This window comes from Xiphias gladius, chromosome 21 (genome assembly GCF_016859285.1).
Source record: "Xiphias gladius isolate SHS-SW01 ecotype Sanya breed wild chromosome 21, ASM1685928v1, whole genome shotgun sequence".
Lineage (NCBI taxonomy): Eukaryota > Metazoa > Chordata > Actinopteri > Istiophoriformes > Xiphiidae > Xiphias > Xiphias gladius.
Window position 1 is genome coordinate 1,776,451 of NC_053420.1, and position 27,252 is coordinate 1,803,702.

Sequence of the window (27,252 nt, forward strand, 5' to 3'; positions counted from 1 at the left end):
AAGGCCTCACAGATAAAGAAACCATCAGAAGAGTCAAGGATGAATGAAAGAACGTTTCGCTGCCTTTTCATCTTTACCAGTTAACGTGAGCTCGGTAGAAAACATCACTGAATTCACTGCGTCGATCAAAGGATCCTGCAACTTTTAAGGTGGAATGCGTCCTGGCATGTAACTCGGTGCATGAGTTGACGTCGTGAATCAGTCAATACCTTAAACGCCAATATGACCACTCTGACCATGTGTTTTCATTGGCTGTCTTCCATGACGTACGCTTCAGTGATGACTGGATCTTCAAGCGCTTAAAAAGTGTATGAATTTGAACAGGATTATAGGAACTGCGAATATTCTGTTTCCTCAGTTGGAGGAAAAAAGTGGCGGAGCGCTACACCTATGACTGTACGTCTTAAGAGACACATGGGTGGACAAAGCAGACAGACTGACAAATAGGAGTAAGGTTTAGAAGACAGACAAAGACATAAAAAGACAGACGTGTAGAGCAGTAGAGCACCTTACCCCATCACACTGACAGCTCAGCGTGCTCTAGAGTGAACTTTAGCTAAGTGGTGTGTGTGTGTGTGTGTGTGTGTGTGTGTGTGTGTGTGTGCGTGCGTGCATGCGTGTGTGTGTGTGTGTGTGTGTGTGTGTGTGTGTGTGTGTGTGCGTGTGTGTTTGTGTGTGTGTGTGTGTGTGTGTGTGTGTGTGTGTGTGTGTGTGTGTGTGTGTGTGTGTGTGTGTGTGTGTGTGTGTGTGTGTGTGTGCGTGTGTTTGTCAGGCACAGGGCCTTGGGCGTGTCAGTTAAAGCAACAGTAACACAAACTAATGAAGGCTCCTTCGGGTCGGATGGGAGGAGAGAGGGCGGGAGGACGTGACAGCTAGAGAATGAAGAAAGGAGGGAGAGACTGAGAGAGGAAGAAGGGAGGAGAAAACTGTAGAAAGCCTCCAACTGAGTCAAATCACTCTGGAGGTGGAGAGTTGGCTCTAACAGCTGGGGGAGGAAAACAAACGTCAGAGATGTGGTGCAGGTTTATAGAGTTTCATTAACATGCAAGTTTCATAACGTTGTTTTAGTTCCAACTTGATCAGTTCTCCGGCCTTTTGTCCCCAAACCGTCAGAGTCAGTCTTCAGTCTCTCCTGCAAAACAACACAGATACTAAGTCTGACATTGCATGTACAGGCTGGTACTGTCAGTAGAAACTAGTAGAAATTAGTGCGTTCCTGAGCAGCTACCGCACGTGAGCCATGGCGCCCTGCGTTGCCTGAATTTTCTGACTAGTCCAAATAAAGTCCAACTATATTGAACCTTGACCTCCAAACCCTGGCACTGCACACCCAGTGACATTCCAGTTTAGTAAAGACGATTGGTGAAGAAGTTCAATTTATGCACCTCTGAATTCCTCGCTGTTTAATAACTTTACTCTCAAATTCTAGCAGGAATTTAACAGGTCCTCTAAAATAAGGTTGTCTGTAACTGCCCTTCAGAACCTCCGACCCGACACCAATATGTGCAGGGCAACACCATCTGTCCGCGCCATCCAGAACTGTCACAAATCACTGTTGAAAAAAATAAACCCGTTTTACGATCCGACAACGCTACGGTAAAGAACGTGGTTAAGTTTAGGGAAAGATCCCGGTTTGGGCGCGAAGATTCTCTGTCAGTTCTACACCGAGGCAACTGGACTTTACAATCTGCTCCCGGAACTGAAGAATCCTTCTGGATTAGAGTTGAAAGGTCTTTGAGAACCTCGGGCAAGTCCGGTTGCCTTCGTATAGCATTTCGAAAAAATAACGGTTTGGGTTAAATTAGGGGACCTTCATCATCACAGCTACAATAATAAACACTCGGTCAGGGTTATTGAACGATCGTGGGCCGAGTGTGAGACGAGAAGTCTGAAAGAAGGAGATATGAAGGAAGGAGAAAAGGAGGAAAAAGATAAAGGTAGGATGCGATAGAGGGGAGAGACAGATGAGGAAAGCATATAAGAGAAGGATCTCCTCATAACTTCAGAGCTTGGCTAACGAACACCAGATTCAGACTTTTCATCCTAATCAAAAGTAATCCAGCGTCAACAGGAAGCACGAGTAACCGATGCCGCGTGACTTTATACGATGCAGATTGATCAAAATGTAAAACACGGAGGTATGGATAGTCTTAGCTTCAGCATTTACACATTCAGGTTCCTCCTCGACAACTTTTCATCGGTTTTTACCAGAGCACTTGTCCAATGCGGATTAAAGTTTGACTCACCTGTAGAGCGGGTCGTCCACTAATCTCTGGGTCGGCAGTGTCCGCATGCCGACGTGTCCTTGTGCAGGACACTGAAGCCTGAGTCCAGTGATGAATGGGCTAAACTTGTAGAGTGTGTGTGTGTGTGAGAGAATCGGTGAATGAGAGTGTCTTGTAAGCCGCTGATGTCAAAAGGAGCAACATAAGTGCAGCCCATTTAGCATTCACTTTTACTTGGACGCTCTGTGTAACTTGCCAGTAGACGGGAGACTGAGGAGCTGAGGTCTCAGACGTGCGCCTTCATTGGCCAATGGAACTTTTCCGACTTGCTGTCTCATTTTTTAAAAGACATTTGAAATAAAATCCAGTTTCATCTAAACCACTTCCTTTTGCATGAACAACCTCCTTTTATGCAATATGACCCCAAAAAGCCGTTATGGGCTGATTTTTTTTTTTTTTTTTTTTTGTCAGTAGCTTTCCTTTGTTTTTATCATAGACACTTCAGCAGCCAACTTCATTTTGATCTGGACCTCTTCCAATTAAAATCACGACCTTCAGTAAAAAAAAACTAAAAAAAATCACACAATATGACCTCGTGCAGTTCTGAGTTGTATTTTCCTAATTTTCAAACCTTCTTTTCTATTTCCACCATTCATTAACAGCTTGTAATCTTAGTTTAGATTTAGCTTTGTCTGGATTCAAATATAAATAATGTTTTATTTGATTAATTTGGGTCCATGGTTAAAATGATTTTATTTTGTCGGCAGCGAAACGTAGAGACGTGTATGAGGAGTGTAAACGTCAATAGAAAACTATTAAAAGCAGAAGCAGACAAGACAGTTTCTAATAACTTTTAACTGTAAATCCAAATATTGATTATGTTTGTGACATAAATACATACAGATGGAGAGAGTAGTTTTGCATAACTCCCCTAGTATATACACAGATTGTACCAGGTCCAGTGGCAAAAAGGCATTTTTCTAGATTGTTCTTGTTGTTTTAATTTTTTAAGAAACCCGACAAGACAAATGAGTGAATTTCCAGTTGCAGACGTGCTCCAACATGGCTGAAGTCCTCCATTTGTTGTTTGTTGCTCAGGAGTTCCTGTACACCTCGTCCCTGCTTCATTCTGTATTCAGAAACCGATGAATATTCATGAGAGCCCTGCATTGTTAATTAATATGTGTATTAATAACGTCTGAGTTTTGAAAGGGTCCTTATCATGCCTGATGTTGAGCTCCGCCAACCATCATTAATACAGAAGAACAGGCGTTCCTGAAGGCCGAGAAGATTAATTATAACATCCAGATACCAAACAGCTGCAATGTGAATAAGCCACCAAACACTTTCCCGGTTTTAGCTCGTATGCCCTGGGAGAGGGTTCACTATGAAGACAAACAGTTCAGTTATCAGTCATCAGTCATTCTACGGACTTGCATCAAAGTGAAGGAGCGAACGTGGCGCTGCTGTGTCACAACACTCGCAGCCATACGGATTATTTTTTTCATGTATGTTTTATGTGTTTGGGGAGCTAACTTGGGTAACTACTTAATCACATAATGATATTTACCAATAACATGTATTGCGTGTTGTAATTAAGTTGCTGTTGAGATCCATCATGACATCAAATGACATCCAACTCGGGGGGACGTGATTGTGATCAAGAGCGATCAGAGTTCGGTTTATTACTGTTGAAGTTACTGGTTGTGACAGAATCCTCGCTGTTACGCAGCCGCATGAGGCTGTGAGGACATTCGGGGGACAGGGTGTCTCTCCTCTGCCTTCCCCTCAAAGTCACCGGGCGTCCCCAGAGACAGCTCTGCTCTCATGGATATCTTCCGCCGGACACTGGGCTCCGACCAGGTCAGACCTCCTCTGGGGATCTCCTCAGCATCGACGCGGATACTGTAGGAGTCGGTTCCTACGTTAAGAGAGTTGATGAAACACTGAGAGGACCAAAGATGCTGCTCTGAGATGTTCAATAAACATGGGCCCATCATGATATTTACCACTAATGTATTCTGTATTGTGGTAGAGGAGGAGCACCCCCCCCCGCCGCATCTCTGATTCATGCCGTATTAAGGCACCAATGAATATTTATGAGTATATGCTGTTTTCTTGCGTCGGGGCCTGCACGGACCGTTTGGCTTCAGGCACGCGATGGAGACTCTCAGGTTCGCCACCGTGCATAAATATTTACCAGCATATCTGCAGATGGAGGAGAGAGATATGACAGCATCAAGGAGGCCGAGCACACCCAGGTCGATCTACGCTCGCAGACGCCTTTTCTTTCTGCTGCAAAGAGCCTGTTCCCTCCTCGTCCCTGAGTTAGCGTCAGGAGTCAGAAGTTCAGCGGCAGCGGCGAGATGCCGACTGCCTCCAGGATAACAGCTCTGAAATCTGTTATATAAGGTGTGGCGAACCTCAGGGAGACACACAAACGGGCGAGATATCTCTCCCATGCGCAAAGGCTTCCGCCTGCACACACACGCACAGTCTGTTCCCCAACCCCTCAGCCTGTCTCTCGCATTGCCCATGGAAGTGTTGGTTCTCTTTGAAGTTCAGTTTGGGATTTGGAACGGCCCCTGAAAACTCCTTAAATCATGATCTTGGAGAGATAAACACAGACGCTCTAACGAGGCGATGGAGGGAGAAGTCACAGGAGATTCAGTCGGGATGGATGCTCGAGTGGAAGTCGTTTTACCGTGGTGTTTTTAGGCGCTCTTCTATTGTCTCTGTGCTAAGTAGAGCGTTGGGAAACATTAATCCTAATGATATTATGACAAAACGACGCTTCCTTCTGTGCTCAGTGCGGAGATGAGATGTACAGAAATTGATTCTCGCTTGTCGGGGCAATACCTTTGCCAGACAGGCTTTCCAAGAGCTTTGTGTTAGGAGCTCCAGAGAGCTTGAAAAAATGCCATCCTTTTTCATCAAACTGTGAGAAACTGAAAACATCAAACGATCCCAAACAATCAAGCACCGAGTTACTGTGAAACTGGCTGTCAAGACTTTTAAACCAGTGGTCGTGTAACATTTAAAAACAACCAAAATGCTATGTAAATTTTGGATTATTAATCATTTATACGCTTGAAATCACTTGTAGTTTTCAGGGATTGGACACTTTATGATAAATAAATGTTGTATTTCCATCTTTCCCACAAAGGGCTCCGTTCTTTAGTGCCTCATTTTTCACTGATGTTCAATTCTTGGCTGTTTACAAGAGTAGGCTGACTGTAAATAATAGATGAAGTGTTTATTCAATTCATTTATTAAGATGTGAAGAGAGGTTTGCAGTACTTTTACAGCCTTGGGTTTTATTTGCAGTCCTCTCCTCAGACCGATGGCACATCCTCCGCCATTCAGACGCAGGGCAGTAGTCTCTATGTGGCTCGAGGGCTAAAAAAAAGGTCCACAATGCACGCTATTTTACCCTTCGATGGATGGATGGTACATTTGAAAGGGACCTAGACGGACATACCAAACATTTTCATCATTTCCTGTCTTCCCTCCTCTTGAACCGACATCTGAAAACCACAAAAAAATCCTTTTTGAGAGATTACAGCAAATTAATCAAACCGAAACTTTGAGGTGCAAAAAACAGGATTATGAGAAGTGGGTGGGACATGTGCCCCCATCCCCAGTGGAGATGATGCCCTTGGGTACAGGAACGCGCTGCTTGGATACAGAAAATCTCCTTTGCTCCTGTAAACCTTGATTTTGTTGACGCTTGAGTCCTTCTCTTTCTGTTCCAGACGTACGCAGTACAGAGCCACTACGGCATTCCACATTCAGAGGTAAAAAACATAAAATACGTTTTTACGATTTAGAGAACTTTGCTTTTATCTGACGATTCATCAGACTTTTAATTCCTGCCCTTCTCCTTTCTCCATCCCTCTCTCAGTTAGCAAAGCTCCACCAGTTGTCGATGCAGCAACAGGGCCTGGCCCCCATCAGCCAATCAGCTTCACAAGTTCTGCCTGGTACGTATGTGCACGCACCACACACACACACACACACACACACACACACACAGTAGGGCTGTCACTTTTTATGCGAAATTTAACTTTCCATTCAAACATGGGGAAAAAAAATAAATATTCAAACAGTTTAGAGCCTTCGAAGCAGTTTGACTTGTGGTTCAACAGAGGTCCCCCGTGAAATCCGTCAGTCATTCGCTGACCTGTTGCTGCCCCATTGATCCACCAGTGAACTAAGCCATGTAGAAATGGAGGAGGAGGTTAGCGAGCAGAGCCGTGATGGTCCCTGATGGGACGGTCACGACGCTGAAGCATCTGAGAGGCAGTGTTGGGAAGTACTTTGGATTCTACGCCATAGACGGCAAAATTAAATCATCGAAGACGAGGAGCTGCTAAAAAGCAGCCGCCTCACTCATAAACAAATACACATCTGAGGACTCACCTGCGGCGCCAGACCCGAACGGAGCAACATCACCTGTACACCCTCGTCCTCCTGCCGACGTTTCGGCGTAAAGAGACCATCCCCCATAAAACGCAGATTTATATACACACGGACAGGCAGCAGATGGGCGCCTATATGGTTGGCATTCAAATTCAAATAAACAGAAAGTGACAGGCCTAACACACACATATGTGTGTGTGTGTGTGTGTGTGCGCGTGTTGTCTTGCAGCGCAGCTGATCTGTGTGTTCAGTCCGTACACTTTTGACTTTGACGTCACTTTGTCGTCACAGTTGTTCCAGTTTTATTGTTTGGTTTTTTTTTTGTCCTCATCTCCTCTGACACAAAATCTCCAGAAACGTGGTTTAAACCACGAAATGAAAAAAATAAAAATAACTCACAAACATTTTTTTAATGTTAGAAGATGGAATGACATTACTTCGAGTTTCATCATTTACCGTATCAGAAACCCAGGAGAGATGTGGAGAAACACATTAATTTTATCAGACATGCTTTGAATTCATCTCTTAAATGACGCTATTCTCTCTCTTACTCCCATCGGCCACGTCAACCTCTCATTAGACGATAAATTGGGAAATAATCACGATAATGGTTGCGTGTTAGCGCTGATTGTGAGCTTCCAGCTGGGCCTACATGCTGAGCCTGTGGATTTTTGGCTACTTCAGTGACACAGTGAGAAGCCACTCTGCTAATCGAGCAGAAGGTGAAAATCAAAGGTGGATCTCAGTGCTGTGTCTTGGTTAAAGTCTTTATATTCAACAGTCAGAGCAGTGAGACAAATCTCCAACATGCGGCCACATTCGAAAACAGTTTTTATTTGAGATATTTTGGGAATTAAAGAAAAGATAAAGCTCGTGAATCATTAACGACGCTCTTTGGCAGCTAATCGATCCTAATGAGATCTTCCCGTGTTACCTCCTCCTCTTCAGAGGGGTCAGAGGTCACGGTCGGCCACGGAGCTGCAGCCCTGGAGCTGAGAGGAGTTGGGTGTCTTGTTCAAGGACGCTTCAGCCGAGTGGATATTTACCCTCAGGGGGGACTGAAGCATGTTCTGGTCCCTCTGCCGCTCTTTGCACAAACTCTACGCGTGTGCTTCAAATCTGATCCTGCTGATCTGATCCAGAACAAGCTGCATATTCACATCCCTTCAGGCTATGCTCATTACTTCCCTAACTGTTTAAAACGAGGGAGGATTCTCTTAAGAAACCATTTGTTAGCATTTTGAAAATGTCATGCTCTGCTTCGGTTGCATTGTTAATTGATTACAATTTTTTCTCCACTGGTTTGATGCGTTTTTAGAAACTGAAGCCCAGTTCAGCGACGACACAAACACCAAAGCCGTTTCTCTGCCGGCAGAACCGCGACCGCAAGCTCCGCGTGGTGTCCGGAGAACCTCTCGCACAGTCGTCGCATAGTCTAACAAGGAAATGGTGTAGCAAAACAAGAAGAAAGAAAAAAACGACGCTCTCTTTCAACGCGGTGACACATGTGTCATGTAGAGGGAAAAACCAAAGCAAAACCGAACATGCCTGGCTCCGTTTTTTGCAACTAGATGCACAAGCTTCATTTCCGCTCCCGCGGTTGTGGGATCAATCACCTGATCATCCGTTTGCACATCAATACTCCCGCCCACATCACCACTGACTCGACCCTTCAGTGAGCAGAAGCTCAGAAGCAAAGAAGTTTCACCGACTGTGTCCCGTTGGCGAGGTTTTCCAACGGAAGCGGGACATTTGTAGCATTTATAGCGCTTCCAGTAAATCATTAGTTCATCACATGTACCTGTAAACAATCATCATCTCATTCATCACTACTAAACATCCGATAGGGGATCAATGATTCATTTATAGCGCTCATTTTCAAACAGACTTCGCAAAGGTCTTCACAATCCAGGATAAAATAATTGGATCATTAGCGCAGAGAAATTGTTTCCCAGATGTAAATAAACAGAAAGATTAATTTCCTCGCTAATAAGTAGATATTAAAAATTGAGTGTATAAATGATAACACAAGCAGGGAAGCTGGCCAGTAACCTCAAAAAATAACTAAGCGTTTTACTGCGAAGTCTCGTATCTTACATCTAATCTGCTCCTCATCAGCTGCAGCTGCAGTGTCTCTGGTAAACTGGCCTGAAGCCCGCCTCAGGTGACACCTTCTTCTTTTATAAATACCCGTGAACGTGTGGAAAATGGTGAATGCGTGGTTTGTGCTCACGCACATCCCTCGTACATCTGGCCCCAGGTGTGTCCGTCTGAAGTTCTTTGCTGCACTCGTGCGGCAGGTGACTTCAGGAAACCAAAAGGCCCGTTAACGCTTCGAATTAAAAGACAGGTCCATGAGTTTCACGAGACGCTCAACCTAGTTATTCAGTTATCCCTTCAGATACAACTTGTGAGGAAAGTGGATCCAGTTCCGGAGGTTTTTATAAGGGCAGGACATGTGAGAAAAAGCCGGTGTTAGTCGGGTCCGTTTTACATTCCACCCCCACTGTTAGAAAGACGCAGCCGCTTTGTCACGTCCTTTTTCAGAGGAACGCTAACCACGCATGCACGGCAGAGAGCGAAAGAAGAGCAGATTATCATGTGGGGATATGGATGGCTGATTATTCCATTATGTCGCAGGTACAGAACTCATCAGCGGCGGCTGCGCGCACAACCTCACACAAACACTCGCTCTCCCGCAGACGCTCACGCACGCCATTAAAAGCACTGTGGGTTTAGCGCGCTGTGACCAGACCACTGCCTGTGGAGAGCAGTGAAGGGGCAGCCAGGAGGAAAGGAAGGAAGGGAAGGAGGGAGGGGAAGGAGGTAAAGCGAGGAAGGGAAAGGAGGATCGTGCTGCTCCGGAAAGAGTAAAGTTTTTAAAATTCCTACCAGTGTTAAACAACCCAGTCTCGCTGGACTTCACGTTTACTGACGGTCTTATTTCTGTATTATTTTTTTGTGCAGACTCTCTCGGTCTGTTTCTTTACTTTCTGCCTCATCTGCCTCTTTTTTCACGTTCCTTCTCCTCATCCCTCCTTTTACTGCCGTAGCCAACCTTTCAGTGTCAGTATAAAATCCCAAAACCTTTTATTTCAATCTTCAGTCTTTGGACGTACTGTGTGTGTGCTTGTCTGGTGTAAATAATGGAAAGAATCCATCGGGCTTTGTTTTGTTTTGATGCCTTATTATTACTGAAGTGCAGACTTATAGTGTATTTTTATCATCGAATAGAATCAATAAATCAAAATTCCTACTCTCTCTCTCTCTCTCTCTCTCTCAGGAGGGGTGGAAGCCAATTCCCAAACCACGTCTCAGGAGCTCCTCATTCCAAACGACGTAAGTGCTCGGGATGACGACAGATCTGAATATGTTACTTGCATTTGCGCGGAGAATGAGCTCACGAGCGGACACGACAACCCTCAGCTACCCACGCGCCGTCATCTGACAGACACAGTTTTGCCACCGGCATCGCACCACCTCTTCTCCGAGTCATAGCTCAGTCAAATCAAAACACACAGACGTCATACACTAATTGCCTATTTATACCCAACACTGGCATCATAATCTCTGGTATCTACTGATGATGGACGTCCATAAATCTGCCTAGAAATCCTCTTCAAAATTCAGCTCTTGCCTCATAATCATCAACCTTCAGTATCAAGAGTAACGGAGGCGACTGCTTTCTTTAGTGTGTGTGTGTGTCGTGTGTAACGCAGCATGAGCGACATTTGAATACATTAAAAAAAAGCAGTTGTTTACAGTTGGTTGCTCAGACATTCAGCTTTTTGTTGGTTTTCTCCAGATCGGTTGTGCAGTGCAGGATAAATCTTGAATGATGTTCCACAGGTCTTGTCTTCTTGACAGTAGAAGGGAGCCGATGAGCTGAAGTTAGGGACCGTCTCAGAAGTGCGTGCGAAATGTCCAAGGCTTTCTCATTGTTTCATTGCAGGGACCCATTTTTTCCTCTGTTGCTTTCTAATTTTGTATTACAGATGCTTCGGATCAACTTTTGCTCAGTCATGCATCAAGGCCAACCTCCTGCTCTATTTCCACTGCTCGTTGACACATAGGACACATGCAAACCATTGTTAAAATATTACGATCCAGACGTTATTTTGTTGATTTTGTGGGCAGCTAAACTCGGCGAAACATACTGAAACACGTATGAGGATTATAAATGGCAGCAGAAAACAACTGAACAGAGAAAAGCAAGACAGCCAGCAAGTAAGCACCCAGTAGGAAAAGAACCTAGAACCTAGAAAAGAATTGAATTTCTGCCCAGGCGCCGTTTAGCTTCAGATGCCTCCTTCTAGCCAGTAAAAATAGAGGTGTGATTCTCCATAATCGACATGAAAACACTCACACACACACACACACACACACCAGCACATGTACAAACCTACACTGCATGGTCATGGCCTTATGGCTCTGTTGCTTTATGTCAGGTGCAGGCATCCAAAAGTCCAAACGTTGCAGAGACTTGAGTCCAATAGAATCATGACTTAGTTAGAATCATTTGGTTGCCGACTGTTTGGTGAACTGACTCAACAGTCTTAAAGTCAGGCAGGTGTCCTATCGTTTAACCTGGGCTCCGGACAGTAGTTCTGAATGATTTCATGCAGGAAAGCGCTGCAGTGAGTAGAAGTGTTTTTCCAGTTTGACCGTTTGCATTTGTAGAAATACAGCTGGGATTGAAAACTGCGGAGCCTACAGCCGCGCTGGATGCACGTGGGTCCGTCCATCGGCCTTAAAAACCAGACTAAGAGTCTGCAACCGAGCCGGCAGCTCGGTGAGGCTGTAGGCGGTGCCTCGAGCAAACCGCAGCATGCTAACGCGTTCACAACGACACTGCTGACATGCCGATGTTCATCATACAGTGTTCAGTGTACATACAGTGTGCCGTAAGTTTGGAATTTTAGCATGCTAATTAGCAGCGCACCCGAGGCTGTCATAAACCAAAGTGCTGGAGAATTTAAAGCTCTGACCTGATGATGGCGCTGGATGGGGAGTCAGAGGATCGTCAAAGCTATTGCAGCTCATCCCGAGGGGGTCGCGGATGTCTGAATCCGACTTCGTTGTTGAGATATTTGAGTCTGAGCCGAGGTGGCGGACCAACGTGGGAGCAGACATTAGATCGCTCTCGCCTGCTCCAGCGTCTGGCAGTGGGCTGGAGCCGAATACTATCAGGAAAACCCTTCTGCCCTCAGCTTCTAAACGAGCGGCAGTGCAGAGCGACACGCTGCTGCCACCGTGTTTTTTCTTTGGGTTTTTCTCCCCGGGCTGTGACTTAGTTAACAGTGTCATGCTCAAGGACGTTTGACATTTGATGGACGTGTTGACTGTTGTGAGGTCAAAGCTTTGACCTTTAGTTTATGAGACAGCCCCTGGCCACCCTGTCTCTTAGCTGCTCACCCCCCCCCTCCGCCCTCCTTCTGTCTGTCCATCACAGGAAGTAATTCATCCAGTCAGTGTGCAGCTGTTCAGTGCTTCACCCCCTTGGATTGGCTGTGCTTACACACGACGATGCCCAAACTCTCAGTTAATTATCAAAGTAATTAAGCTGTTTACATGATTCTGTAATACGACTCCTCGCCTAATAATCTGTCTTACAACCGATAAGTAGTTATTGTGAGTGTTCTCGCTAAAGTAGTAAGATAATGTACACAATCCCAGCTTGACCGAGCATAAAGAAAAGTACAAGACAAACACAACGTGATGGAGGCAGCCACTTCAAACCGCGGAGCATTTACTCAGTCAGCTCGGTTTGTTTTGGCAGGTCGGAAAAATGCTGCTCAAACATATTTACATACTGGGACTCTGGAAAATTCAAGTCTCCATCCTGTGGCACAGTTCATTAGCAGAGAGAAATTCACCTGAGCCAAGACATTTCTGTGGGTACATGCTGGGAGAGGCCAACGTTAGAACACGAAGTGAAGTTCATGTGTTTGTAACTGGTCTGAAGGGCACGGGCAGGTCCAGCTGAGCTAAATATCAAATCCTACAGGATGGCACATTGCCCCTTCTCAGTCCAATGACACAGCAGATCCTCACACCTAGACGCTAAACGTACTCCGATGGCGACGGGTGTGAGCCACAGGCAGCGGCGGGCGGTGGGATTACGGGGCGTCAAACCTCGAGGCCCAGGTCCACCAAGAAAGTGACACTGTGCAGACTCGGTTAGCGACAGAGCAGCCGGCTGAGGTGGCGTCGAGAATCAATGGTAATATTGAGCTAATGCAGCCAAACACACACTTGAATGTCTCGACAAGATAAACGTGGCGTTGCAGCCTGCTGTGATTTTACAGGTTCAAATTTAAGTGTGATGAACACAAGCTTGATTTTACGTTACAGCCAGCAAATGTTGTGTGTATTAATAGACGAAGTGCTTTTTTATTTCTAATAATCCCTTTTCAAGCTCTATTTATATTTTCTTCCTACCGCATGTCTCCTTTCCATCTACAATCTTCCTTGTGGTTCTTGTAAATCCCATCTATGCTATATTTACGCCTGGTCTTCCGAGGCAGAGAAATTTCCTCCCAAAGCTGATCTCAGGAAATCCAGTGGAATACATAATCAGCCTCTATTTACATGACTCCTGCTAAGGTGAGGAGAACGCCTTGCACACATTCGCAATCAAAGACCTCAGCCTGCTGCGTCTCTTTGATAAATGTACCGTATGTGCTTGGGGCAGGATGCATCAAGTCTGCGGTGGATTTTCTGGTCAGGCCACTAAAAGGAAGCGAGCAACGCGAACACAACACGGGACAAGTGTGTGTAAGCTGTAAAAAAAAAACTGCTAGAGGTGTTTGTAACTTTACCGTAGTATTACAGCTTGCAGCACATTTTTTGTATGTGTGTGTCTCCGTTATCTGTGTACATGCACAAGCAGACTGATTGTAAAACATTAAAACGATATGTTAGAAAGCCAGTTATGCAGAATAAAACGGTTGAACAGATGTAACAAAAGGTGAGAAGGATCATTCAAGTGCTGAGATTACAGTCTGAGCTGATCCACGGGTGATTCGGTTGATTTAATCCCGCTCTGATATCAGGTTTGCCATGAGGCCGATTTATGATCATGTGCTGGTGTTGCTGAAGTTGTGCCACAGTATTGACAGAACAATACTTTTAATTCCTAATTTGATGTAAACTCTGGTTTGATTATAACTGTGTATCTGTAACTCCGATGAAGGACAATGCAAAAATACAACAAAGCGAACTTCCCTCAGTGGTTCAGACCAGAGAAAACAAGCTCTGAAACGTGTCACGGCCACAGTCACAGTGGTCACCTCCGTGGAGCAGCAGGCTTCCTCTGTTTGCTCCCGTTCCGCCTTCACTCCTCTTCACACTTCCTCTAGTTCCCTCATATGAGCGTCTGCGCGGCCGGGATCATGGCAGTTTAAAGAAAACCTCCAAACACAGGTTTATATGTGGTTCACCGACGATCCACATGCATGTGCTGCTGGATGGGAAAATGCGCGAGGGGAACACGAGCGCAGCGAGCAAGTGTGTTTTTCCCATTAACAGGTAGGAGAAGCTGCATAGATCCCCCCTTTCTGCCTCGCTCGACGCTTTCGGTCCTCTTTCACTTTCTCCCTCCATCCGTCACTGACTGTTAGCTGGTCGCTCAGTCTGTCGCCCAGCGGTTGCTCGGAGCCTCTGTCCTGCAGCCAAAACGCCAGCCGCCAGTCTGTCAGCAGCTCCGTCTGCAGGACGAACACATAGACACGTACAAGTGGTGAGGAGCGCCAACTCCGCCACACAAATTACCTCGCTCGCCATCTGTGAGTCAGGCACTTGTTGTTGTTACTACATCATTTAACCGCTAACAGGAAACATGCTCTTTCCATTTCCCTATAGCACATCACTGGAAAAAAAGTAACAGCATCTGCTACATCTCTTAACCTTAAAACGTCATTTAAAGCAGAAGCTATCGCCGTTAGTGTCCACATGCAGGAGCAAAGACGGCAACTGTTGGAGGCATGCGTCTACACAGCAGGGTGCCCTGTGGCAGTGGGCGAGGTGGAAATTAAGGGTGCGGAGGTCTTGTTCTTGTATGTGTGGATACTGTATGTGGAGGTTTTCATGGGAAAACGAGACCCGACCCAGGACCTGAGTCAGACCGGGTCCAAATTAAACTCCGCCGCCACGGGTGCCTGTGTCCGCTTGGATCGGTAACAATGGTAGGAAATCGGTAGCCTAGTTTAAAAAAAAGAAATGTGCTGTTAAATAAGAATTACCTGTTGGAACTGAACTGACAGATCTGTCATTTGTTATTGTTGGTGCAGGAGGTGAAAATAGGACTTTACATTATTTCTGTGAATTAATCTGTGAAGCAGATAAATTATCTTTGGAATCTGACGTTGCCGGACAACATCTCGTACGAAGTAGTTCTGTCCGAGCATAACCCACTCTCAGGGCCTAGTTATCCTCAGGTCTATGCGGGTCGGTTCTGACTGTGCTCGGGTCCAAGATTCTCCTCTTTATTTCTGATATCCATTTGTGAATGTCTGCCTAGGTTTTCCAAAGGTCAGCTCCTTGTTGGGGTCCGACGTTTTGGGCCAGCGAAGATCCCCGATAGCACGTCTGACTTTCATGCAGGAGACTGGGACTTTGCTTCCTGTCGCAGGAATTGACTGTTAACGATGTCTACCATCTTTCTCCAACCTTAACCAGGTGTTTTAGTTGCCGTCCCGTAACCACGGCTTTAGTGTTTTTTACATTTATACTTTCTCATTCATTCTTCAGTATCTCAGTATCTGACAGCAGACGTCTGATGGTTCCCCCCCAGGAACTCACGCAGTCATGTTCCCTTACCACTTCTCCACACCGGCGCTTTATATACGAGTCGTCCGTGGCGGAGCAAAGGACAGACGGAGGAGCACGAGTTTCCCGTTTTCACACGGGAAACTCTGCCCCTCCCCCACCCTGACAAGATAATCAACACCTCTGCAGGCGCTGTCACCTTTCAGGTATAATTTAAGCATCGGTTTCAAGGCCGCAGAGCTTCCATTCATGTATCTGCACACGCAGAGACACGCGGAGCTCACGCATGATGAGAGCGATGAGAGCGTAAGACGGAGAACCGCAGAGAACACAATAGCTTAAGACCCTGAGCGTGTAGGTGTGTGATATGTTTGTTTGTGTGCGTACGTGAGTCATTGAGCAGGGCCAAGCGGAGCAGCTTAATGACATCCTATAGCTCACAGTTAGAGGTTTAACAACAACCCTGTCTGACGCGCTGTCTCTCGCTCCCCCTCTCCTTCAGGAAACCTTTGCAAATTACAAGGGCAGCGGGGAATCGCCCAAAAATAGCCCTCGCTTTGTCCTCTTCCTCCTCTCCTCCTCAGCCTCAAGCTGATTTTACCCGACTGTACTTATATAAAGCCGCTCAGAGGGGGGGGGCACGGCACGGTACAGAATCCCGCGAAAACCTCGTATCTCCGGGGCAGTCAACCGTGTGGAAAGTGTAAAGGGAGGGAAAACAAGCGTGGCTGCGATTGTGGTCCCGCGGTAAAGAGCGGGACAAGTCCTGACGCCTAGGCGTAGCTCTAATGTTCCTGATTGAACTTTTCAAGGAAAAAAAAAAAAAAAAAATGTAAAAACTAATCAGAACCGTCTCCTAGAAATATGTTTGAATGGTACTAATTTGGTTTCACAATTACATTGTGTTAGGACATGTGATGGCTGCCTGGAAGATGTTGTTTGTTTTGTTTTTTCTGACCGAAGGAAGCGCGACTCTTTTGTCCCGGCTGCGGCCGAAAGCGGCGCGGTGAGAGCGAGTGGTCAGATAAACAGTGAGCCGAGACTCGCCGTAAAGCTCGGTGAAGCCGAGGGGAAGCTGCAGGCTCAGCTGATGATTCCCTGGAGGTTCATCACCGCCAGGACACAACTTTCACGCTGTCACAGTTTTCTCATTCACATCTGATGCACTCTTACTGTATTAAGTACTCGGGCGTAGCCTCTTTAGTTGAAAAGATTTCCTCATCGTGCTGATAACAAACGTCCGGCCGGCTTTATGTTTTCCCTCCAAAATGTATTTGTTGTTGCACATGAGCACTACAGTATCACTGCATACAACAGATACCCAAGGACAAAATTAAGGGCAATATGAGGAGACCTGTGATCGGCCGTGTGTCTCCAGGCTATTTCGCTGAAATAGAAATAATCCAGTAGAACAAATATTCCGGTAGCTTACATCCCCCTTTGTGCATTTACTATAAATACATACAGACGAATTAGCTTAAAGATCCTGGTGAAGTATTTGACAAGTTGGTTAGGCTGGCGCCACAGCTGTCATTACGGGCCAAACCTGGAGAGATTGGGGGGGTTCGTTTTTTTTGTTTTTTTTTTGCGGGACAGCTGACAGCATGAGAAAGACAGCGTGACTGTGCTTCTGCCGGTGATGACTCACGGGAGGCGGTTTGTCATCGGGTCAGGGCGTCTGAGAGGTCCGAACAGCGGCTAAAGGTGGATTTCACAAGAACGGTCCTGACCTGGTTGTTGTCAACTGGCACTTTGTCTTCTGTCTCCCACACACACACACACACACACACACACACACACACACACACACACAGACACACAGTCAAACACACACTTAGATTATCAGGGCCTCTTTCCACAAATAGACAACTATAGCACCCAAAGCAGATCTCCATCAGAGCTTGTCGGTCAAATGACTTGTGGGGAAAGGAATGTTTGCGGTGCAGAGAAAGAGACAGAGAGTCCCACGGAGTTAGAAAGAGAGAGGAGAGAAGTCAAGATTGTAAACTGCAGCAAGGGGCAGTAACGTGAAAGCAATGGAGGAATGAAAAACACCGAATGAAGGATGCAGAAAGAGAAGAATCGAGGGAGCAAAAGAGGAGGAAAACAGTCTGAATAAAGGAAAGATCTGGGTCATAAGTAGATAAAAGTGAGACGGCTGAGTGGAGAGGATCAATGGAGAGTTTCGCCTCTGGGTCTCCTGTGTCAGTGTTTGTAACTGAAAAGTTTCATTCAAAAAGGATTTAAAATAGAGCAGAACCCTTTGGCTGCCAGAACTCATCTCATATCCAGGTTTTGTTTGATGTGACTTCAACCGGAGGATCTGACACCAAAATCTGTTTCAGCTACTAAAAGACTTGATCCCAACCCGCTCTGCAGTCCCTGTTAGATACTTTGACCTGAACACATACACGTACTGATGAGCGAGAGGCAAAGCCTGAATAACTGGGTGGAGAAACATGGAGAGTGCAGATGCTCCCACACGGGGCTGAACAGTTTGATGAAAATGATGCCAATCACACGCTACTGGTCGGTCCTCGGTCGCCAGATCTCTCCCCAGTTCAACGCCTGTGCTAGGTGCTGGGGCCACGCGGTAGCGCTCTGCATCTCCACCGTCAAAGCACCAAACACCTTCATAGGACAGCGCAAGGATCCGGACTTTGACACTAGAGAAACCCTTTGGTCAGGGTTAGGGAAAGATTGCGGTTTCTGTTGTCTTGTGCTTCAAGTAACTGTTGACTCTTTCCATATTCAAACCAAGACCGGGATCTTTCCCGAACCTTAACCAAGCGGTGCACGTGCCTATTATTTTGCAAGAGCGGGTATTGCAGGAAAACAGAGGAAATATGTTCTCAGTGAACATTTTATCCAAATGTTCAGTATCTTGCAACTTGTCAACAATGTTTCCTCATCAGGTTGATAAACCACATCTGGCATCGGGTTCCCTACAAACAATGCTTTTTGCTGTGTAAACGTGAAGGTTGGCGAATCCTGTCTGGTCCGTGGGGTTTTATCGGATTTATTTTTTTACTGTCCTGTCTGTTGTACAGGTGCATTCTGAAATACTTTGAGTGAAATGATGTCGGACATTCCTGAAGCTTGTCACCCAGCTGTAAAAGTCAAACTGCCTATCAGGGTCGGCTCAGTGTCGTATCTCACAGACAAGTTCCTTCGGTCTTTGGGTGGTTTTGATCTCACAGTTCCTGATGAGCTGCGCTGTGCTGCTCTGTGAGGCCGGGAGAGACGCGTCTATATTTACTCCTCTTTGTTTCAGTTTCTTGAGTTCACAGAGAGATCACGAAACACTGTTGTAACAGCTCATTTTTATCTCGAGAAAACGTGCAGATTGACTTCACTGTGATCCAAAGAAAATAATTGTAATAAGCGGAAAGAGAATTAAATTTCCTGTCATTACAAGTCATTAATCTAAAATCAATCACTATCCTCTGGAAGTGTTACTACTGTTATTATTGTCTCTTAGTTTTCTTTGCAAGTAAACAAATAATTAGGTGTAAATGCTGAAGTTATTTAATGATATGTTGAATAATGTGATAGATTTCAGGCTAAAGAGCCATAACGAGGATTAATTAGCTGTTTAGACACTGATTCTTTGCACTAAACTTCCCTTATGGGGACCGGTAAAATTTACCGTTGTTGTTTTGTTTTAATTGGATTATATTCACACCCTATCTGGAGCTGAATCTGCAGATCGTATTCCTGTCACTTCTTCTCATAACATTTAAATCATCTAAATACAAGGAGCCTTTTTATTTTTTTACAATGGTAGAGCAGAGAAAGAAGTGATCATCAACAGACTGAAGAAAAGACGGTAAAAAGTCATTATTAATGTATTGTTTCGTCTGAGAAAACCGACACCGGGCCTCGTTTGATCCCAATTCTCAAATGCTGATATTTTTCAATCCTTGTGTTTTAGTCGTTAGTAGTTAGTTTCTATCTGATTTTGAGTCAACGAGCAGCCTTGACACGCAGGAGACACAGTACGGCCCGATGCCGGCCTGCCAGCGCACGTTAGCCTTTCAGAAAAAAGAGGCAACGAGACACATTTACGGTCTGAACCGACGCCGAGATAAGCCCAGTAAATATCTGTCCGTAGTTACTGAGACACCTACTGTATGACAAAACCCCACTGGGCCTAGTATAGCTCACACACACACACACACTAAGCTCATGGCAGGGGGATGAGTCAGAGTTCACCACCTGTTGCTGTTTCATATTCTTAGAAACGAAGAGATAACGAGAAGAATGGATGGATGGAGAGGCTGAAAAATAAACTACAGCGATAGAGTGATAGCGTGTAGGCGTGGGCGCCGAAGGGAAAGGCTTCGGTAAAGTCAGAAGGTCTTAACATCAGCCAAGAAAAAAAAGTTATCGACGTTTGTGTAGCTTGTTATATTCAGTTTTTGTTGAGACCGTGTCAGGGAGGTGTTGATTCAGCACGGTGGTCGCTTCACGAGCTGCTGCTGAGCCGTGTTTTGATGCATTCAAAGGAGTTTCGAATATTTTCTCCACCTCGCTTCAAGTCAGTTGAGGCGGACTCAGAACGTCGTCGTGTCTCTCTGATGTGCCGTAAAGTTTTTGAAGGTCCACTCACCAGTGGTGGATGAAGTATCCAGATCCTTTACTTCAATAAAAGTGCTACTACCAGACTGTAGAAATACTCTGATACAGGTACTAGCTCTGCATGGTAATGATATCGTTAGATTATTATTACTGATGCATTAATGCGTAAGCATGATTTTGCTGTTGTAGCTTGATGTGTGAAGCTTATTTTAACCGTTCTGTGCAGGACTGCAACTAATGATTATTTTCTGAAAGTAGCGAGAAATGCCGTCACAGTCACCCAGAGCCCAAAGTGAAATCTTGTCCAACCAACAGTCCACACCTCAAAATCACTCAATTAAATCAAAATAATTAAAATGTTTGGCGTTTTCGATTAAACCATTATCAAAATAGCTGCCAGTGATCAATGGACTCATCATTTCAGCTGTACTTGAATGTACAAACTGGGTAGTTTAGTTTATGACAAAGCTTCATACTTTATAGATGTTTTGTATGAAAATACCTGAATTTGTAAAGTAATTTAAATTGTCAGATCATTTTCAGAGTAAATGTACTTAGTTACATTCCACCACCGGCACCCACACAAGCGTTTTCACTTTCCCTCCCGCCATGTGCAGATGGCCCAGAGTGTCCTGGTGCGCCACATAAAGATTTGACCTCAACTGAATATGAAGACACCAGTGTCCAGTCGCATGGCTCAGATTGGAAGGCGCCTCAAATGTTCTACTTCCTCGCTTATTTTGCCTCGTTTCGGTTACTGGGTGGAGGTTTGGGGCAACGCAAGTACAGCTGATATAAAAACCCACCCAACCAACAGAATGACCGTTTATCGAGTCAAGGCTGACAAAACAGAATGAGGTCTTCCCTGGAACCAAAGAGGTGGACGATATGAGCTGAATGAGCGACGTTTCCGCTCGGCCTTCAGTCATTGGCAGTGAACGTGTGTGTTTTGATGCGTGCGTGTGCATCTTCAAAAGGTTGCCTGAAAACTTGGCATCATATCTATGGTAGACCATTTAGGTGCTTTTTAGCTGCTCCTTATCAGGCCTTATCAGTGAGCCAAGTGCACAATACCAGGACCCTGGAACTGGCAGTTAACTCGTCAAAGCCTGCGAAAACATCCGCTGTGACTCTGGAGGGAGGTTTCTAAAGTTTGGGAGAAGAGCTCATCAGTGATGTCGGTCGGTCCACCGCTTCGGTCCAGACAGAAATATCTCAACTATTCGACAGATTAAGATAAAACACAGTGCCAAGCTGCCTCATGGGAAGGTTCCAGCGTCAGGATATCTCACTCTCTGCTCCGCCAATTTTGACCGTTCTTTTAAAAATCTGCACTTGCATGAAGTTTCCCGACTTGATGGAAGTGCAATGCCAAATCGCAGGAATACCCCTTTAGAAACACCCGTGCTTTTCCTGCTTTGACGTTTTCAAAATGTCTGCAAGGAAAATGAAATAGTGTTTCTATTTGTGTATTTGTAGTTCCAGATGCACTTGTGTCTTCAGCGGAGTACAATTACGAATTGTCCCCCGTGGTCACAATTTCAAAAAACTTCTTATTATTTTCATATTTATTTATAATTTTCTGTCTTACTGGCAGGTGCGTAGGATCAAAAACACTTGCCCCCTAGAAAGTGTAAGAAATGAACGAATGCACTGGGCTTCATGGGTTTTTCGTCCTTGTTTTTTTTTTCGAGCACCTGCAAATGAGAAATTGTTTTGAGAATCCAGACAGGTCAATGGCTACATGGGCTGACAGACAGGCCCAGTAAGCGGTCGTTGCACCTCATTCACCAATAAGCGTCTCTCACCCATAACCCTCTCCGTCTCATCCTTCCCCGCAGCTGATTGGCTCGATCATCGGTCGCCAGGGCACCAAGATCAATGAGATCCGGCAGGTGTCGGGAGCTCAGATCAAGATCGGCAGTCAGATCGACAGCACCAGCGATCGCCACGTCACCATCACCGGCACGCCGATCGCCATCAACCTGGCTCAGTACCTGATCACTTCATGGTAAGCATCCAAACTGTGGGGGAGTATCTGGATACACCAACTGCTGGCATGCAGAAATAGGAGCCCAACATTTTACTTTGCTATAACTGCCACTCCACAACCTGCCACAAAACCCGATTCAATACAGTCCAGTCACTGCCGGCGTCGGTTCTCCAGGTGAAAACAAGTCTCAGAACTTTTCCTTGAGTGTAAATTTAGCTCCTTTGCTTCTTTGGTCAGTGTTTTGTTTTTTTTTCTTTCAACTCTTTCAACATCGAGATAAGAGAAGGCGTCGAGATCACAGATAAAACAACTCCGTGAAGCTTTCTTCCCCAGATCCCTGTGTGCAGTCATTTCATGCACTGAATAACTGAAAGCACAGGACTAATTCAAAGCCAGTGTGGACGCAACCTTCGAGGGTGTTGGAGTCTATTACTGCCTCGGTGAAAATCCTCATATGAATGATAATCATGCATCACGCAGCCAACTCTGTTTTTTTTTTTTCTTTCACTGAATAATCAAATGAGTCAGAGAACCAGAAGTCAGATTATAATATGAATTTGTTTATCGTCACGGTGCTGCAGCGAGGGCAGATCCACTTTACCGGCAACTGCACACAGTCCTACAAACAGATCGACGGCTGAATACTGTGTAGAAAACCGTGAGGCTCAGAAAAATGCAGATTTTTTGGTTCCGTCAGCTTTAATAGGCCACGTTGATGCACGTTTCTGTTTTATAAATCTCAGTCACTGTGGAACTGGACGCACGTTCGTGAGCCTTCAATTAGCCACAAATGGACGTAGACATGCCCTTGGTCACCATTTGCCAATCAATACTTCTCTCTGCTCCCTCACTCGTTAGACCCGTCGATGAGAAACAGAACAAAGTACTGGTGCATTTCCACAGCTGTTCCACAGTGGCACGGTTCTCCAGCAATGCCAGAACAGCCGTCGCTATATGCGACCGCAACACGTGGCTCTGGCCATTAAATGCACCCGCATCCTTAATTCATCACGTCCCTGCAATGTGTCGTCGGTGGTAATATCTCTATCTATTATAGCGTCCACGAGGTAATCGTTGATTTAGTTTACAATGATCACCCTGAAACAGATTCTACACGGGACGCACAACAAAGCACGAAATGAAAAGATGATAAACACAGGAAAACGGAATGGCGCTTCTAATGTAATTTAAAAGAACGATAACTTTAAAAATGCGCCGTCGATTGGCATTTTACAGATCAGACAGTCCGTGAAATTGGCAAATAATATTAACAAACAATATTTTCTTATTGGTTTTTATCTCTCGCCTTGAGTTTCACGTCCACCTGGAAAAACGGCACGTCCTCACCAGCCACTCTTCTTTCAGAAGCACCAGCGGTGTTTGCATTGTTTCTAATGAGTACGCCTCGTTTGTACACCTGGTCCCGGGACCTGTTGCCCCTCCAGACAAACGAGGCATGAATTATGCAAACGCCACGAAAGTGCTTCCTCTATTTCCTGGACGCGATGCGGCGAACAGCTATCCAAGGCGTCGTTGTGGTTTATTACTGTAAGTGGTAACCATCCGAAAGGCCTCCATCATGTCCGTCTTGTATCTTCCCTCCGTCACCACTGCAGCTTATTGTGTCTGTACATCATCACACGGACACTGACGTCAGTGTGTCTGTTCAGTATCACACAGGAAACAAAAAGCAACGGCGGTTTTATTCTTAGCATCACAAAGAATTTGCATTTTTATGTAATAAGCACAAAATCACTGTTCTAGTTAGTTCTTTAAGTTTTAGTGATTATTTTTTATTTACTCAGATTTTTGTGACCACGTTTAGATAAATTACTCTGGTTAATGTTTGGGCAGGTTTTGGCTTTTGCTGTTTTATGTCAAAGTTGCCAAAGGTTTTGTCTTTCTCTTTTTTTTTTTTTTTGTACATGTAAAATGAAAAACTTGACATTTGATTTTTGTTTGAGTTCCCTGCAGAACATGACTGTCTGTCTTACAGAGTAGCAGAATGCCATTAAGTAGAGTCGAATGCCCTTTAAACGATGGCAGCAAAGAGAACTTTTTATTTTCTCATGGCACAAGTTCAGTCTTTTGCACAGTGCACGGATCATGAAGTAAATCTTGAGGATGTGTCACATGAGAATCAGTACACGACAAAAAGAAATGAAGCTCTGCATCAAACAAAGAGAACAAGTTCGTCTCTTCTTCACCGAGACATTTAATCAGGCTGTGAATAAAAGAGACGTGGGATACAGCTTCAATAGAAGTCACCACCACCATGAATATGCAAATTCGTAATTGGACTCCGGACGAAATTGATGTTTCACTTACCACCCGTCCTGCCACTGCCAGTGGGGAGAATAGGTTGGGCAGATCACACACACTCAACACAGACACCCACAGACATGCACATATATATAGACAGTTCAAACACACACACACACACACACACACACGGTGCAAAGCCAGTGTAAGTAGCCTCATTTAGTCTGAAATGTCAGGTCAGGCAAGGTGAGAACGACGCTGAAGTATCCATGACAAATCCGCTCTTTTCCATTATATATTTTTTTAACCGGTCACCAGACAGATAAGACTTATCTGTCGGAGCTTACTCCATCTCCATCCTCTGTCGGCCAAGTCTCTCACCAGCCGACCGCGGAACAGCAGCTACATTCATACTGGAAACTGAATGGAATGACGTCACCCTGTGAGAACGAATCGTCTTTGGTAGAAAGCTGTGCTGCATTGGCAGCTGTCAGTGGTGGAGAGTAACTGCATTTACCTGAGTATTTCCATTTCACTTCTACTTTACTGCGTCTCAGCAGGAAATACCGTACTTTTTACTCCACTACATTTATCTGACAGATGTGGTTACTAGTTACGTTTCAGATAAAGATTTTACATAAAACGACATGCGATCAACAAAGAGACGTGTCACCTCTAAACTTCTCACGTGGTTTCAATAAAATAACTGTCCGAGGTCCGAAGAGGAAAAATCACTCGTGAATTTATTGCCTCCGTCGTAGCAAAATGCCTTGCCTGAATCTTAAAAAAGTCCCGCAGTTTAAAGTGGACTGACCAAAAACTTCCAGTGCTGACTGACTCTGAAAAAGCCACTATAAACGGACTGAAAATCACTTGGAAGCCCAGCGACGTTAAGGCTACGAACAACGTATAATTCAACACTCGCCGTAGAACACGGCGTTATACTGGTACTGTCTCCGTTCAGAAGGTCTGATGTTGTGAACATGTAATTGTCTCGTCCTCGAATATAAGACGACCCCCCACCACCTCCACCACTTTTTCAAACCTAGTTTCCAGACAAAAATCTCGTTGGACCTTCGGGGCCGATAAAGTATGTTGATTATATCAGGTTGAAATTAATTCACTCTTACCTTCCCTGACGCAGACACACAACTTCCCCTCTCTCTTGCTCTGCGTGGGGTTGTAGCACCGACAAATGGCGGACGACCGCTCTCACCTGAACGTGACTCACGTTTATCTGCTGTTGCTTATTCGTGCCTCGGAGCGTGCGCGCCCCGTAACCTTCGTGTGCAGTCAGGGAACCTGTCGGACACAGGCGCTCCCACCACAGTGTGGAGAGAAGGGGAGGAAGCCACAGCTTGAGTAGATACAATGAACGTTTCCATTTGCATCACTCATTCATTTGGCTGGTGCATTTGAGATGGGTGCCACAGAATTTTAAGTGTTATTTTAACAGTTAACTATACTTGGACGGTCATTTAGGAGTCAGTTATTTTCGTCTACTGTTGGAGAGTTGTTGGCCCCTACAAGGACTAAAAATATGATAATAAAACAGAAATGCATGTGGTTTTTTTTGGGGGGGGTCAACAGTTCACAAAAACACTTTATCTTGTGGCCATAAAATAACAGGAAATATCCTCCAAATTGCTTACATGGCACACGGATATCTGCGTTAAAATTACAAAGAGATCTTACAGTTGCTTCAGTTCAACCAGTGTATACAGCCTCCAACGATGACAGTGTGACAGTTCATGGGTGGGATCCTTTTCCTGTTTCTTTTTTTGTTTATCTTGAATTTCGAGCTGTAACACTCGTTTGTTTTTATAACAGTTTTGTTTCGTCCCTCTTTACCTCTTGAACATCAGTCCCACTGCCTTTAAACGCAGGTTGTTGGGAACAGAAAGGGACACAGTTCGAGGGTGAGACGCATCAATGTGTGTCACAGAGGGAAAAAGCTTCTGAACTGCAATACTGCTGTGTTACAAGCTATATTCTAAAATGTCTAAAACGCCCCTTCTGCACTTGATATTAAGATGTGATCTGTATCAGGATATCTTATTTGTACAGGGGACATAGTATAGTAATGCCAGGTGTAATGCCAATCGGAATCGAGATACAAGAATAATTATTAATCCAGGTGTAAATGTGATCGGTTATTATCCAGATGATGTATCCAGATAACAAGTTGCATGTTAGTACCAGGTGTGCGTGGGGTGTAAGTTTCCTCAAGTCATCACCCTGAAATTAGTTGCTACGTTGAATTTAAAGAAATGGTACAGTATTTTAGAGAGCCAAAGTTCCACTCTGTTCCTCTAGCTTCTGCTAAACTTTTAAAGGTGCTACATGTGGGCTGTTGCTGTAGCTACATAGCCAACGTTAGCATTAACAGCAGTTTACTTACCAGTCTGGACTTCGCCTCCTTCGTCTCCAGATTCGCCAAAGCTAACCCTTGTTTTGCTTCTACTACCACTTCCTTTCGTCTACTGGAGTTAGCATGCTAACCGGCTAGCCCCGGCCCGTCTCGTAACACCACTTTGTGATGGCGAGTCACTGTAGCGTCCAGGCTGCCCTCAGTCTAACGCGAGAGGATGAAGACTCCGCTCGGAGGACGTACTCTAACCTCTTGTCTTGTAAACGCAGCGGTGGCTGAAGCTCTCGGTGATTAAACAGCTGTTTATGCTAACGTTGGTTACGCAGCCATAGCAAAAAGTTACATTTAGCACCTTTAAACATGCAGGGTTTCTTTCAGTGGTCTTTCTAAAGAGATGAAACATGATGGACTTTACTTTTTTGATATTCTAAGTTAGGTAGGTACCTGCTACTCTTTTGGCCGGTAAACTTTAAAATGACGCCGTTCGCAGTGAACAGCAGCCCGTCGCTGTCCCGGCCTGATTGGAACAACATCGTTTTGTTTTATCTTGACACAAATTCTAATGTTGTTAACTGTCACTGTCCAGTAAAGCACCAGATATCCATTCGGCTTAGAATATAAGAAAACCT

The 27,252-nt window shown here is 45.1% G+C and overlaps 1 protein-coding gene across 1 annotated transcript in view; it reads left to right on the forward strand.

Annotated features, from left to right (window-relative positions):
• pcbp4 (poly(rC) binding protein 4) overlaps positions 1–27,252 on the forward strand; it is a 143,080-nt gene that overhangs the window by 113,193 nt on the left and 2,635 nt on the right. Inside the window, exons 12-15 of the mRNA XM_040159493.1 lie at positions 5,981–6,022; positions 6,130–6,208; positions 9,931–9,986; positions 21,839–22,008. Coding sequence (XP_040015427.1) covers positions 5,981–6,022; positions 6,130–6,208; positions 9,931–9,986; positions 21,839–22,008 — 347 coding nt within the window. The remainder of the gene's footprint in view (positions 1–5,980; positions 6,023–6,129; positions 6,209–9,930; positions 9,987–21,838; positions 22,009–27,252) is intronic.